At 44.7% G+C, this 16,074-nt stretch overlaps 1 protein-coding gene across 1 annotated transcript; it reads right to left on the reverse strand.

The window, feature by feature from the left end:
* Positions 1–9,587: 9,587 nt before the first annotated feature.
* Positions 9,588–13,681, reverse strand: LOC132385852 (zinc-binding protein A33-like). The gene is made up of 5 exons (XM_059958080.1): positions 13,271–13,681; positions 12,489–12,584; positions 11,837–12,071; positions 10,103–10,125; positions 9,588–10,015 (listed from the first exon to the last, which is right to left on the reverse strand). The coding sequence occupies exons 1-3, from the start codon at positions 13,679–13,681 to the stop codon at positions 11,877–11,879; spliced, it is 702 nt and encodes a 233-aa protein (XP_059814063.1). The 3' UTR covers positions 9,588–10,015; positions 10,103–10,125; positions 11,837–11,876.
* Positions 13,682–16,074: the final 2,393 nt, after the last annotated feature.

Below are 16,074 nucleotides of genomic sequence, written 5' to 3' on the forward strand. Positions count from 1 at the left end.
CTGGTAATCCGAGCTACACAGGTCCTGATGAAGGTCTTGCCTGGTCTCCTGTCTGGAGAGAGTTGATGTCTGGGGGATATGGGTGGGTCGAGGACCAGATGGCACAGCCTTATTCTGCTCCTATGTCTTATGGTCTCGTGCTCTAATTGATTTTGAAAAACAATTATCTAACCGACTTTACTTGAGACACAGGCCCAGGGAACTGGAATTGCAGACTCTGTGAGCAATGGTGTTGGTGGAAAACAGGAAGCTTGTGAAGTACTGTGGGAATGGGACAGGTCCCTCATGCAGACCAAAGCACAACAGGACAACAGTGAAACTGATCTACCCGAATATGAAGTTAGTACAGCTTTTACATTCCCATTTGATAAAATTACCAGTAAAGCTCCATTTTGATAAAGTCAGCAAGGCCTGGACTATTCATTCATGAATTCTTTCTGTTTTCAAAATGCTTTACTGTTAATTTTGTTCATGGTCTGCATAAGGGACCTTTCCCATTCCAATAGTACTTCACAAGCTTCCTGTTTTCCACCAACACCATTCATACAGTGTCTGTAATTCTAGTTCCACGCGCATGTGTCTCAAGTAAAGTTGGTTAGATAATTGTTTTCCAAAATCAATTACAGCACTAGACCATAAGACTTAGGAGCAGAATTAGGTCATTTGCTCCATCACTACTGCTCGGCCGTTCCACATTGGCTGATTTATTAACCCTCTCAACCACACCCACCTGCCTTCTCCCCATAATTTTCAAACATTGACCAGTCAAGAAGTTATCAACCTTTGCCTTAAATACATCGAGTGATGAGTCCTCCGCCGCCGTCTGTGAAGAGAAATTTCATAGATTCATCACACTCTTCATAAATAAATTCCTCCGCATTTTCATTCAAAGGGAATGTCCCTCCATTCTGAACCCCTGTCCTCTGGTCGTAGGCTGCAACACGATAAACGTCCACTCTACATCGACTTTAGGACTTTTTAATATTCAGTAGGTTTCAATTAGCATTCCTCATTCTTCTGAATTCCAGTGAATTCAGGCCAAGTGTGCTCAGACACTCTTCATATAAGTCCTTCATTTCTGAATCAGTATTGTGAACCTCCATTGAATCTTCTCCATCGTTTCCTATATTATGGACCTCAAACTACTTACAATTGTGCACTGATTCTTCATTTTACTAAACTATCTAATTTCTTGTTTCCTGAATTCGACCTGCTCCCCACGCCCCCTTCCTGCCCTCGTATTGTCTGCAAACGTGGCCACTAATGCATCATTCAAATCATTGAGATGCAATATGAAAATAAACGACCCCAATAAAGGATCCAGTAATTTCCCGGTGTTGATGACGTTTAAACTCTTCTCGGGCTTCCAACCGGGTACAGGTATCTATTTCAATCAGCATGCCAATACCAAACTCTGCATCTTTGTCAGGGCATGTCTAATCGGGGCGGCTGAAGGAAATATATATACCACTGGACTAGACATGCCCAGGCATCATCCTCGATGAAGATGGCAGAGTTTGTAATGGAAACATCAGTTAAAATTGACACCTTTCTGCGGCTGGAAGCAGGAGAATTTATTATCCTGTTAAAAAATTCATCATCATATTCCTTTATCATGTTCCTTTATCTTATTATAGAAGTGATATATTTTTCAGAAGCGCTGACTTTTTTGCCTTACACTTCTTGCCATCGTTCTCAGCTCTTTGTTTAGTTTGCTGAGAATTTGTATGTTTGTTTGTATTCTAAAATAAACTGAAATTTTGAAATTAAGGTCATTCATTATTTTTAACTCCCGGGAGAACTCTAAGCATCAGAAGTTAAACAGTTTCCACAGGAGAAGAAATCAGTCATGATGGCAGGCAGACTGGAAGGGCCAACTGTTCTACTTTTGCTGCTTTATCTCATGGCCCTTCGTTCTATGAACTTGTGCAGCCGGATTTGAGGCTCCATGACGATAGGAGACCATAAGGTGCAGCAGCAGGATTCGGCCATTCGGCTTGTGATGGACAGCGCTCGATAAACACACTCATTACACACAAACATTGCCTTTCTGTTCTGTTGTCATTTGGCTGAAAAAAGCCATAAGAATGGTCAAGACGAAATATGAGGGCAAACTAAACGTTTATTTTTCAGTTACATGAAGAGTGAAAGGGAGGTGAGAGTTGATACTGGACCACTGGAAAATGATGCTGGTGAAGTAGTAATGGGGGACGAAGAAATGGCAGATGAACTTAATGAACAATCTTCACTGTCTTTTCCAGTCAGCACCGCCCCCACTTGTCCCATTTAACCTGTCTCATTACGGGTGGACTTTAGGACCCGGGGGAGCTCAGGACCCGCCGCCCGCAGCTGCTGCTGAAACCCCGGTGTTTCTGTTCGGTTGATGAATGCGGTGAACGAGTTAAAATTAATTGATGGACAATTCTCATCTCCTGTTTATTTCACTCCATAGAACCATAGAACACTGCAGCACAGAACACAGGCCATTTGGCGCTTCGAGTCTGTGCGGAAACTTTATTCCGCTCGTCCCGTTGACCTGAACCCAGTCCGTAACCCTCCAGACCTCTCCCATCCATGTATCTATCCAATTTATTCTTAGAACTTAAGAGTGAGCCCGCATTTACCACGTCAGATGGCAGCTCATTACACACTCCCACCACTCTCTGTGAAGAAGTTCCTCTTAATGTTCCCCCTAAAGTTTTCCCCTTTCACCCTAAAGCCATGTCCTCTCGTATTTACCATTCCTAATCTAAATGGAAAGAACCTACTCGCATTTACTGTCTATATCCCCCATAATTTTGTAAACCTCTATCAAATCTCCCCTCATTCTTCTACACTTCAAGGAATAAAGTCCTAGCCTGTTCAATCTTTCCCTGTAACTCAACTCCTGAAGACCTGGCAACATCCTAGTAAATCTCTGCACTCTTTCAATCTCTCCAACCTCTCCATGGATACCTCATGTCTGAACTTTCTTAACTAACCTCCCATGTGGGACCTTGTCAAAGGTCTTACTAAAGTTCATGTAGGCAACATCTACAGCCTTTCCTTCACTTACTTTGTTGGTAAGCTCCTGGAAAACCTCTTCAATATTCATTAAGCATGATCTACCATGCACAAAGCCATACGGACTATCCTTAATCAGCCCTTGGCTGTCCAAATACTTGTAAATCCGATCTCTCTGAACATCTTACAATAATTTACATACTACATTGGAGTTCCGAAGAATGAGAGGCGATCTTATTGAAACATATAAGATTGTGAAGGGGCTTGATCGGGTGGATGCGGGGAGAATGTTCCCAATGATGGGTGAAACTAGGACTAGGGGGCATAATCTTAAAATAAGGGGATGCCGTTCCAGGACTGAGATGCGGAGAAATTTCTTCACTCAGAGGGTAGTGGGGCTGTGGAATTTACTGCCCCAGAGAGCTGTGGAAGCTACTACACGCAATAAATTCAAAACGGAGATAGACATTTTCCTGGATAAAAATGGCATTAGGGGTTACATTGAGCGAGCAGGTAAGTGGACATGAGGCTAGGTTTAGATCAGCCATGTGATCTCCTGGGCTATTTTTTGATAGCCTGGAAGTGTCGGAGAGGAATTTTCCAAATTTTTTCTCCTCAATTGGCAAATCGTTTTTTTTTTCCCCGGGTGATCACATGGGTTTGGGCGGGATGAATAATAAAATAAAATGGGCGGCATGGTGCCCTGTTGGTTGGCACTGTTGCCTTGTGGAATTCGGTGATAACTAGAGTTAAGATTGGATCAGCTATGATCCTGTTGAATGGCGGAGCAGGCTTGAGGGGCCGATTGGCCTACTCCTGCTCCTATCTCTTATGTTCTTATGTTATGTACTGATGTCAGGCTCACTGGCCTCTAATTACCTGGTTTACTATTGTTTACTATTTAATTGTTTACTATTTACTATTGGAGCCTTTTTTAAACAACGGAATAACAAGAGCTACCCTCCAATCCACTGGCACTGCACCCGTGGCTGAGGACATTTTAAATATTTCTGTCAGGGGCCCTGCAATTACTACTCTAGTCTCTCTCAAGGTCTGAGGAAATATCAAGTCAGGCCCGGGGGATTTATCTACCTTTATGCGCTGTAAGGCAGCAAGCACCTCCTCCTCTTTAATCTACAAATGTTCCTACTGCTTGTTTCCCTTCCTTCCATATACACTGTGCCAGTTTCCTGAGTAAATACTGATGCAAAAAAACTGTTTAAGATCTCCCCCATCTAGTAAGACTCCACACATAGCCGACCACTCTGATCTTCTAGGGGACCAATTTTGTCCCTTACTATCCTTTTACTCTTAATATACTTGGAGAAACCCTTCAGGTTTTCCTTCACATTATCTGCCAAAGCCACCTTATGTCTTCTTTCTTTCCTTCCTGATTTCCTTCTTTAGTATTTTCTTATGTTTTCTATACTCTTTAAGTAACTCATTTGCTCTTTGCTGCCTCTACCTGCTGTACACTTCTCTCTTTTTCTTAACCAGATCGCCAATATCCCTTGAAAACCAAGGTTCCCTATGCCTGTTAACTTTGTCTTTAATCCTGACAGGAAAATACAAACTCTGCACCCTCAAAATTCCACATTTGGAGGCCTTCCACTTACTGAACACATCCACGTCAGGGAAACAAAAAACTTATCCCAATCCACTCTTCCTAGATCTTTTTTCATTTCCACAAAATTAGCCCTTCTGCTATTTAGAACCTCAACTCGAGGACCAGGCCCATCCTTAACCATAATTAACTTGAATCTGATGATATTATGCTCATTATGAACCCAAAGTGTTCGTCTACACATACTTCTGTCACCTGACCTGTCTGGTTTCCTAATAGGAGATCAAGTATTGCATCCTCTCTCATAGGTACTTCTATATATTGATTTAGAAAACTTTCCTGAAAACATTTCACAAGCTCCAAGCCATCTAGCCCTATTACAGTTTGGGAGTCCCAGTCAATATGTGGAAAGTTTAAATCCCCTATTACAACTTCTTGTTTCTTACATTGGTCTACTATCTTTATACAGATTTGCTCCTCCAATTCTCTCTGACTATTGGGTGGTCTATAATACACCCCTATTATTGTGGTCACACCTTTCCCGGTCCTCAGCTCCATCCATATGGCTTCTGCAGACAAGCCCTCTGGTCTGTCCTGTCTACGCACAGCTGTGATATTTTCCCTGACTAGTAATGCCACTCGTCCCCCTTTCATCCCTCCCCCTCTATCACGTCTGAAACAACGAATATTTCTATCATGTATAAACCTTAGATGGGAGGTTATCTTTTTGTATTAATGTATTAAAAATAAATTATAAAATCTACCAACGGAACCTCTTACTAAAGGATTCATATTCAAAATAGTATCCAACAAATCAGATTCTTGCATATATGAAAAACTTAAATAATTAGTTTTGTAAAACTGTCTAACCTGAAGATATTGCAGTAACTGTGTATGAGAGAGAGAATATTTGCTAATTAACTCTTCAAAATTCGTCAATCAACCATCACAAAATAAATGAAAATAAAAATAAATAAATCTGCAAAACGAAAAACAGATCCCCTTAATCACTAAAAATTAAACAAGATTGGGAGAGAGAACTTAATATGATCTTTGTTAATGAAGATGGTCAATTATTCTTTGATATGTGCCAATCAGTGTTTAATTCAATTTAAAATTGTTCACTGTTACTATTTAACAAAGGAGAGACTATCCAAAATATTTCCTAACATAGACAATTATTGCGATAGGTGTAAAACTGAAGTAGCCACTTTTTCACATATGTTCTTTTCAAGTTCTTCATTAAAATCTTTTTTAGAAATCTTTGTTTTCTACAATTTCTAAATTTCTGAAAATTAATTTACAACCTAATGTACAAACCTTTGATTTCTGTTTATCCATGCAGACCTCGCATGACTTTTATCCTCCTCCACCTCACTATCTACTCTAACAGTGTGGTTCCCTTCCCTCTGCAAATCTTTTTTATCCCCCCCCCCCCCCGAGCAGCACCAGCAAATCTACCCGCAAGGATGTTAGTCCCACTCCAGTTCAGGGGCAAACCGTCCCGTCGGAACAGGCCCCACCTTCCCGGGAACAAAGCCCAATTGTCCAGAAACACCATCTCCTTAGCCACGTATTTAGCTGCACTCTCCGCACATTTATATTTACAGGGTCTTTACTCCTGACGCCGGTCCCAGGACCCGACCTGTTTACAGACCCGGAGCGGAACCGGAGCAGATTCTCAGCCACTGGTTTACATTCCCAGTCCGGAAGAAAGGATAAAGTTTCCCCGTGAATTTATTCCCAGTGAAGGTGTGGAGATGGGACTTGGTCTCCGCGTTGTAAAATGAAACTGTCCTGGACTCGTAACTGAGATAAACTCCCACCCTCCCGGGGATGGGACCGGCAGCGAGACGGGACTCGGGGGAGGGGGAACCACCGAACACGTCATAATCCCGATGTAACACGTCACCAAACCGCCCGATGACCCAGAATCCGGTCTCCGGACTCAGTCTGCACCATCTCTTCCTCTCCACAGATTCTGCGGCGACCCCCAGACACCAGACACGAATCCCCGTCACCTCCACCTCCTAGTAATGTCTCCCCGATGTGAATCCCTCCGATCCCAGCACACAAGCCCGGTCTGTGAATCTCTTCCCTGTGTCAGGGAGATCCCTCCAGGTCCGGGTCAATCTCACACTCTTCCGATCCTCAGACACCTCGAGCCACGGATGCGCCGTTTCCACTTCCAGGGTGACAGAGACTGAGGGGAGAAGCAGAGAATTAGAGAGTACCCGGGGATCGGGGGGAGACTCCGGCAGAGCGGCCCCGGGGATCGTGGGGAGACTCGGGCAGCTCGTCCCCGGGGATCGGGGGAAGACTCGGACAGCGCGGCCCCGGGGATCGGGGGGAGACTCGGACAGCGCGGCCCCGGGGATCGGGGGGAGACTCGGACAGCGCGGCCCCGGGGATCGGGCGGAGACTCGTGTAGCGGGGCCCCGGGGATCGGGGGGCGGGGGGGGGAAGACTCGGGCAGCGGGGCCCCGGGGGTCGGGTGGCCGATAAGAACCTTTCCCGCGGTTTGACCTGCCCAAAGCGGATGGACAACTAATGTTGCCTCAAGAGTTTTGCGCTGGACAGCGGACATCCTCACTCTCTCCAGCCTGTTGACCATTGAAAGAATTTCACGTTTCCCTGAGATCTCCTCTCCTTCTAAACAGGGAACATAGAACATAGAACAGTACAGCACAGGAACAGGCCCATCATTCAATGTTCACATTCATTTCTGAGTATGAAGTGGAGGGTTCGAGACTAAAGGAGGTGATAATGGGAACCAGTAAGAGAGATGAATGACAGATTAAACTAGAACTGGGGGGGGGGGTAGTGGTGGAAAGCCTACGGGTGAGCTGTGTGTGTAGACCTAATGAGAAGCTGGAGGGGGCAAAGATGGGAGATGAGGATCCCTTTGTCCCCTTTTCCAACAACCCCATCACCTGCAGCCCCTCATTAGGACAGGGGATGTATTTGCAGGGACCCTTAAGCAACTCAGGTCCTGATGAAGGTTTTCAGTCTGAACCGTCGACTGTTTGCTCTTTTGCATAGAAACTTCCCGGCCTGCTGGTCCCCCAACAATTTGTGTGTGTTACTCTGCTTTAAATATACTCAATTATTTGGCGTCCACCGCTGCCTGTGGCAGATTCACTATCCTGTGGATAAAGGAATTCCTCCTCATCTCCGTCCTAAATGGACATCCCTATAGTCGGAGGCTGTGCTTACCGTTCCCGACCCACCCACATCCTCCCAACATCAACTCTCTCCAGACAGGTGTCAGAGAGATCTGGCGAGACCCTTCATCAGGACCTGTGTAGCTTGGATTACCAGCATCTGCAGATTTTCTCATGTTTGATTTTTAAAGCAGAAGTTGATAAGTAAACATCTTGATCAGTCAGAGTCTCAAAAGTTATGGGGAGGAGGCGGGAGAATAGGGGTGAGGGGGATAGTAAATTAGCCATTCTTCAAAACTCCAGTGAGTACAGGCCCAGAACCATCAAACACTCGTCATATGTTAACTCTTTCATTCCCAGAATCAGTCTTGTGAACCTCCTGGACACTCTCCAATGCCAGCACATCTTTTCCAATAGAAGGGACCCAAAACTGCTCACAATAGTCCAAGTGTGGTCTGACCAATGTCTTATAAAACCTCAGAAACCTCAGAAACCTCATGCATTTTCCAACATTATATATCATTTGCCACTTTGCTTCCCTTTCTCCTCATTCAAGTCCTTGTCCAGCCTAACTGTTTGCTCAACACTACCGGCCCCTCCACCAAACTTCGTATCATCTGCAAACTTGGAAACAAAACCATCTACTCTAGGACAAGAGGGTATGAATTGAGGATTGAAGGACGTCCTTTTAGAACTGAGATGCAGAGAAATTGTGTGTGGAAAATCTGTGGAATTTGTTGTCACAAGTGGATGTGGAGGCCAAGTCATATTTAAGGCAGAGATAGATAGGTTCTTGATTAGCCAGGGCATCAAAGGGTATAGGGTGAAAGCAGGGGAGTGGGGATGACCGAAAGAATTGGATCAGCCCATGCCTGAATGGTGGAGCAGACTCGATAGGCCGAATGGCCTATTTCTGCTCCTATGGTTTATTCCATCAGCTAGATCTTGATATACAGCATAAAATGAAGGTGTCCTAAAAATGACCCCTGTGGAACACGAGTTACTGGCAGCCAACCAGAAAAGGATCGCTTTACTCTCATTCGCTGTTTCCTCAGTTTCATCATTCATCAGCCAATGTTCTAACCATGCCTGTAACTTTCCTGTATTACCATGGTCACTTAACTTGGTTGTGAGATTCCAAATATATACATCCACTGCATGCCCTTTGTCTATCCTACATTTAATCTCTTCAAAAAATTCCAACAGGTTTGTCAGGTGGGATATTCCCTAAACGAAGCCATGCTGACTTGTCCTATCTTGTCCAGTGTCACCAAGTATTCCATAACCTCACACTTAACAAATTGACTCCAATTTCTTCCAACCACAGAGGTGAGGCTAACTGGTCAATAATTTCCTTTCTGCTGCCTTCCTCCTTACTTAGATTTAAGTGACATTTGCCGTTTTCCAATCCTCTGGCACCACGCCAGGGTCCAATGATTTTTGAAAGATCATTTGAAATGTCTCTACAATGTCTACCACAACCTCTTTCAGAGCACTAGGGTGCAGTTCATCTGGTCCGGGTGACTTATGTACCTTTAGGTCTTTCATCTTTTTGAGCACCTGCTCCCTTGTAACAGTAACTGCACTCACTTCTCTTCCCTCGAACCCTTCAACACCGGGCACAGTGCTGGTGTCCTCCACGGTGAAGACTGGTGCAAAATATTTAGTTTATCTGCCATCTCTTTATCCCGCGTTACTATATATCCGGCCTCATTTTCTAGCGGCCCTATATCCACTCTCATCTCTGTTTTATTTGTTTACAAAACTTGAAAAACTATTTGATATTGTTTGCCAGCTTGTTTTAAAAAGACAGGTGTGTCTAAAGGGCCTGAAAGATCTTCGGAGACCAGAGTCACTCCAGCCACAAACTGTACCAGTTGCTACCATCCGGGATACGGTACCGCAGCATAAAAGCCAGGAGCAACTGGCTCTGGGACAACTTCTTCAACCAGGCCATCAGACTGATTAACTCGTGCTGAGACAACTGTATTTCTATGTTATATTGACTGGCATGTTGTGTGACAGTGATGGCTCCCGGTTGGTGGGGTTGATGTGGAATAAACTTCAAGTTCCCTTCCGCCCAGTATTGCAGACAATCTTTGCCTCAAATTATAACTTAATTGTGTCTCATAAACAAGGAAAAAATGAATCTTTGTAAGTTTTACCTCGGTTAATAGCATCAAGTGTTTCTCTCAGCACTGTGTTCAACAAATAGGGATGATAGAATTTTTCAAACGGTAGGGTCTCATCTCTCAATGACAATTCCTGGACATCATCACTGATTCTGTAAATATCAAACTGCTGGTGATAAACTGGAATTTTGAACTATTTTACAAATCCATACAGGGTTTCAGTAAAGAGTATGTCCTACCTCCTGTTCTGTCGAACCTCCTCCTGAAATAAATAAAACACAAATCTGATTCTACTTGGACTTACTGTCCACATCCTGAATTTCATCCAAATCATTACAAGGTGTTGAAAATTGCCACTCCCACAGTCAGAAACCAGCAACAGAACCATGGGGTAAATTACAGGGAATGTTTCTGAAAGTTAGACCATTACTGAGAGGATGAAACTTACAGGAAAGACAAGACAGGCTGTGCATTTTCATCTGGATACGACATCAGAACGATAAAATGCAACAATTTAAGGTGAGCGATGGATTTGATCTTGGGCAGGTGGAGAAAGTACTTCATTTATGGCTAACAGGCGAGAACACAATATTAAGGTGCTTGGAAGTAGTGTCGAGGAGATGTCAGGGGGTAAGTGTTTTGGAATGGGTGGAATGAGCTGCCGGCAACGAAGGTGGAAGCGGATGAGATACGGTCTTTCAGGATTCTCCCACACAGGTACATGGAGCTTAGAAAAATAGAGAGCTATGAGTAACTGGAGGTAATTTCTAAAGTGAGTACATGTTTGGCACAGCATTGTGTGCCAAAGAGACTGTATTGTACTGTAGGTTTTCTTTGTTTCTATGTTCCTATTTATGGGGAGACATTCAGTCAAAGATAAAATGCCAGGAGGTTTTTAATATATCCCACAAGAAATTTAGTGAAGAGAATGTGAAACTCAGGGCCACAGAAGTGGTAAAAGTGGAACAGCAGAGATTAAATGTAATGGGGAGGCTGGATAAGCACGTGAGGGACCAGGGAGTTCGGGGTACTGTTGCTGGTTGTGGTGAGTAGGTGTTAGGAGGATGGTGGCAGAGGGGAAATTGACAGAAGATGGACCGAATGGCCTGCTCGTGACGGAGAATGGGTCACAATCCCATGTAAAACTTATCCGACAAAATAGAGACAGTGAGAGTTTCCGTAATCTGATGGAAACCGGATATGGAGGATAAGTTTGATGTGTGGGTCACATTCTTTGTTCTCACGGATTGACAGAGAGACCCTCACACCCACCGCACCAGACACACTCACAGCCTGTGACTGCAACTGGGTGTTAATGGGAGTTTTAGAGGATATTTAATGTGGTAATTAAGGACACAATCAGTAGCTCTGTGTTATGATCAGAGTAAATCATTTCAGAAAAGATTACATTTTGTCCTGGGATGTACAGAAGCTGTGGAAGTCCAGTTTTGGGCAACAGCAACCCTGAATAGTTGCATCAATAGTCTGTGAAAAAAAGTTTACTGCCATTTGTAAATGCTGTGCAGGAGCAACACATCTGTTTTCTATCGCATTGTATTCTGTGTTACGTGTTTATTATGATAACCAGTCACGTGAGTGGGGACGTGGTAAAAGCGAAGGGAATAAGTTACGTATTCCTACTTTGTTCTGGGCTGTTTTGAGCCTGGGACAGGCAGATGCCATATCTTTTGTTGAACGATTCATTGCAGCTTAATTTATGATTAATTATGCGGAAAATTCATTGCTTAAATATTGTCTGTTGCTGATAAAGAATCGAATATCTATCTCCGACATTTTAGAATGTCATTAACGGAGTGATTGGAGGTTCGTCATGCAAGGAGAACACTCTGTGTCAGGACACCAGCAGCGGCAATTGATTTGTTGGAATTAGCCTCTGTGCTGTGTTTAGTTCAAATATACCACTGTTCATTTAGTTCAATTTGACAGAAATCAATTGAAATGTTATCCCTCACCTTGAGAAATAATGCACCATCTTTCTGATCCATCTGTTGCTTAAACTTTGATATTTCCTCCTGAATAATCCTTATATTCTCTTGAATCTCCCGAAGATTTTTCTCCATTAGGTTGAGAATCCTCTTCTCTTCTTACCCTGAGATCCCTGAGTAAGCTCTGCTCTTTCTCAGTGATAATCTGGCGCAGTTCAGCAAACTGGGATGTGATGTGGGACTGAACGATGTGTGACTGTTTCTGTCGAATGAAAGGTGAAGATTAGTTTACTGCATTGCTGTGTTCTATTTCCTTATGACATTAAGGTGACCATTCGGTCCATTGGGGTCCATACTACTTCAGAGACATTCCCGTCAACCCCATTCCCTCACGCCTTCCTGAAACCTATTCTCCCACATTGACCGATTAACTCCCATCTGATTCACATACACCCTCTCCCACCTTCACAGGGTTAATTATAATTAACCATTCACCCAACAGGTCCTTGGAATGTGTCTGAAACTGTCATGGCCACAGGGAGAGCATGCAGACTCCACACAGACAGCAGCAGAGGTCAGGATCGAACCCAGGTCACTGGAGCTGCGATACTCTGCTATTCTGCATTAAATGGAGCAAAACTCGACAGTAATATCAGAAATTCCGCTCAGGAAGCCTCACCCGAACTCCGGAAATCTTCTCTTTCTGTTGCTGCTCCTTTTCCTGGAAGTCTGATTTCTTTTTTGTGAGAGAGTCTAAGGAAGATTTTAGCTGATCCTGGAAGTCAGAGAATGAAGGAAATAGAAACAAAGATGCATCAAAAGAAACAGGTGATCTAACCCGATTATCGCACAAAATGCCGGAGGAACTCAATGAGTCAGGCAGCATCTATTCAGGGGAAATAAACAGTCGGTGTTCCGGGATGAGACCCTTCATTAGGACTGGGAAGGAATGGGACAGAAGCCAGAATAAAAAGGTTGGGGATGAGAACCAGCTGACAGGTGACAGGTGAGACAACGTGAGGGGGAACGTGGGGGAGAGTGATGAAGTGAGAAGCTGAGAGGGGACAGGTGGGAAGAGGTAAAGAGCAGAACGAGGATTCTGATACGAGAGGGCAATCGACCATGGAAGAAACACGTGGAATTGGGACTGTTTGGAGCCCTGAATGGTGACGAGGGAGGAGGTTAGGAGTGAGGTGTAGCACTTGTCCCGCTTGCAGGTGTCAGTGCCAGGAGGGAGATCAGTCGGGAGGTGAGAGTGGATAAGGGCGACACAGTACGGGGAGCGATTCCTACAGAGAGTGGAGAGTTGTGTGTGTGGGATGGGCCGCTGGAGGGATAGATGGTAGAAGCTCGTTGCAGATGGCGGAAGTTGCAGAGAATGATCAGTTCATTTTGGAGGCTCGTGTGATGGTATGTATGTATGAGAAAATGCGTTGAGAATCAAACTAACGTTAGTTTTACCTTGTAGATTTTAACAGCTTCTTTAATCGGCATGAAACGGTGTTCTCTGTGTTCCTGCGTGTCTCCACTTATCACACAGATCAGTGTCTTTTCCCTTTCACAAAACAGCTTCAGTTCTTCCTCATGTTCCTCGCAGTGAAGTTTACTTTCCTTCCCTTTCGGATTCAGGTATATATTTCGAGCTTTTTCAGCCAGATTTGCTAAGGCCCGATTCACCCTGAGGGTGCGGTCAGCAAACACCTCTCTGCATTCCGGGCAGGAGTTTCTCTCCTCCCTTTCCCAACAACGTGTGATACAACAGCGACAGAAGTTGTGTCCACACTCCAGTATAACCGTATCGGTGAAGAAATCCAGGTAAACGGGACAAATTACCTCCTCGGTCCAACTCTCGGCCGGTCCTTTCGAAGCCATAACTCTCGCCACTTCCTGATTCAGAATGCTTTCACTTTCGGGGAGCGGCTGATCCCCTGCAGTACCGCGATTGTCCACTACGCGCGCTGCAGACTCGGGGAATGAACATTCTGCTGCTGGTTGTGTTCAATGGGAAGTAATAGTGGTAATTTCCATCGCAGGGTGGGATCAGCAACACATTAAACAGATCAGAACAGAAATGAAAACTCGGCCTTGGGCTGCCTAAGCCCGGCTGCGAAAGGAGCGGCGTTGGGTCTGGGGTTTGCAACATCGTCCCAAAAAGTGGCAGTGCGCAGAAATGTCAAATTAACCTCCAAAGGCCTCATCCCTGGGATCGGAAGGACCTTCCGCTGGAAGACGATTGAAGTCCTGCGGAGAAAGGAGAAGCCACAGGGCCGGTAACCTTCACCCTGGACAGGGGACTCTGACGAGCTGCTGTTGACGGCCTGTGTCTCGGTAGGCGTGATGGGCTGAAGAAGCAGAACAGAAATGAAGCCGGAGAGAAGAGTCTGGTTCAGTCTGAGGCCGGACTGAAAGGGACAAGTTCTGTAAATAGAGGCACAAGGGACTGCAGAGGCTGGAATCTCGAGTAAGAAACTCCAGGGACTGAGTGGGTCAGGCAGCATCTGTGCAGAGAAATGTAAAATTGACTTTCAGGTCGAGATCCTTCAGCTGGACTGTCGCAAACCGAAATCTTGATCACCATTTCCCTCAGATGTTGCCTGACCCGTTGAGTTCCTCCAGCAGCTCGGTTTTTAAATTTTCTTCTCTCGCGGTGTAAAGAGAGTCAGACTGGGGTGTAAAACCGGGGTTAAGTAACTATTTAAAATAACTATTAACTTAGTTCATGCCATAAAAGTGGGGATGTCGAGAGCATATTGTGCTTTGACAAGACAGATGCTGTGTCTGCAGGGGAAAGTATAGCACTTGACATGCCACGTCACAGGGTGGAAAAGATTATTTTGGTCGGTGAAGTCCTGAAGAAACTTTCTGACTTTACCCATGTCTGTCCCAGCTCCAGTGAAAGGCCAGTTTCCACAAATCTGGACAAGGCACAAATGCTGATGTGGTTCCAGAGGACTGGAAGATTGCAAATGTCACTCCACTATTTAAGAAGTGGGTAACGAAGCAAAAAGGAAAATACAGACCTGTTAGCTTGACATCGGTGGTTGGGAAGTTATTGGAGTCAATTGTCAAGGATGAGGTTACAGAGAACCTGGAGGCATATGACAAGATAGGCAGAACATAGCTTGGTTTCCTTAAAGGAAAATCCTGCCTGACAAACTAGTGCAATTTCTTGAGGTAGACAAGTAGGCTAGACAAGGGAGATTCAGTGGATGTTGTGTATTTGGATTTTCAGAAGGCCTTTGACAAGGTGTTGCATATGAGGCTGCTAAACATGATAAATGCCCATGGAATTACAGGAAAGTTACATACATGGATAGAGCGTTGGCTGATTGGCAGGAAACAGAGAGTGGGGATAAAGGATCCTATTCTGGTTGTCTGCCAGTTACCAGTGGTGTTCCACAGGGGTCCGTGTTGGGGCCGCTTCTTTTTACGTTGTATATCAACGATTTGGATTATGGAATAGATGGCTTTGTGGCTAAGTTTGCTGATGATACAAAGATAGGTGGAGGGGACAGTAGTGCTGAGGAAGCAGAGAGTCTGCAGAGAGACTTGGATGTTGAGTCGGTTGTGAAGAAGGCGAATGCAATGTTGGCATTCATTTCTAGAGGAATAGAGTATAGGAGCAGGGATGTGATGTTGAGGCTGTATAAGGAACTGGTAAGACCTCACTTGGAATAATGTGTGCAATATTTAGGAAAGGATGTTCTGACATTGGAGAGGGTTCAGAGCAGATTCACTCAGAATGATTCCTGGAATGAGAGGGTTAACATGTGAGGAACGTTTGACCGCTCTTGGACTGTACTCCTTGGAGCTCAGAAGAATGAGGGGGGACCTCACGGAATAATTTCGAATGTTGAAAGGCATTGGCAGAGTGGATGTGGCAAAGTTGTTTCCCATGGTGGTAGAGTTTAGTACGAGAGAACATAACTTGAGGATTGAAGGGCGCCCATTCAGAAGTGAGATGCAAAGAATTTTTAGCCAATGGGTGGTGAATCTGTGGAATTTGTTGCAATGGGCGGCAGTGGCGGCCAAATCACCGGGTGTATTTAAGGCAGAGATTGATATGTCTCTCGGTAGCCAGGCCATCAAAGGTTATGGTGAGAGGGCTGGGGACTGGGACTAAAGGGGAGATTGGAACAGTTCATGATAAAATGGCGGAGCAGACATGATGGGCCGAATGGCCGAATTCAGCTCCTTTGTCTTATGTCTTGTCTTATGGATTGAGATGAGGAGAAATTTCCTCACCAGCGCAGCGAATCTTTGGA

This window comes from Hypanus sabinus, assembly GCF_030144855.1.
Source record: "Hypanus sabinus isolate sHypSab1 chromosome X2 unlocalized genomic scaffold, sHypSab1.hap1 SUPER_X2_unloc_29, whole genome shotgun sequence".
NCBI lineage: Eukaryota > Metazoa > Chordata > Chondrichthyes > Myliobatiformes > Dasyatidae > Hypanus > Hypanus sabinus.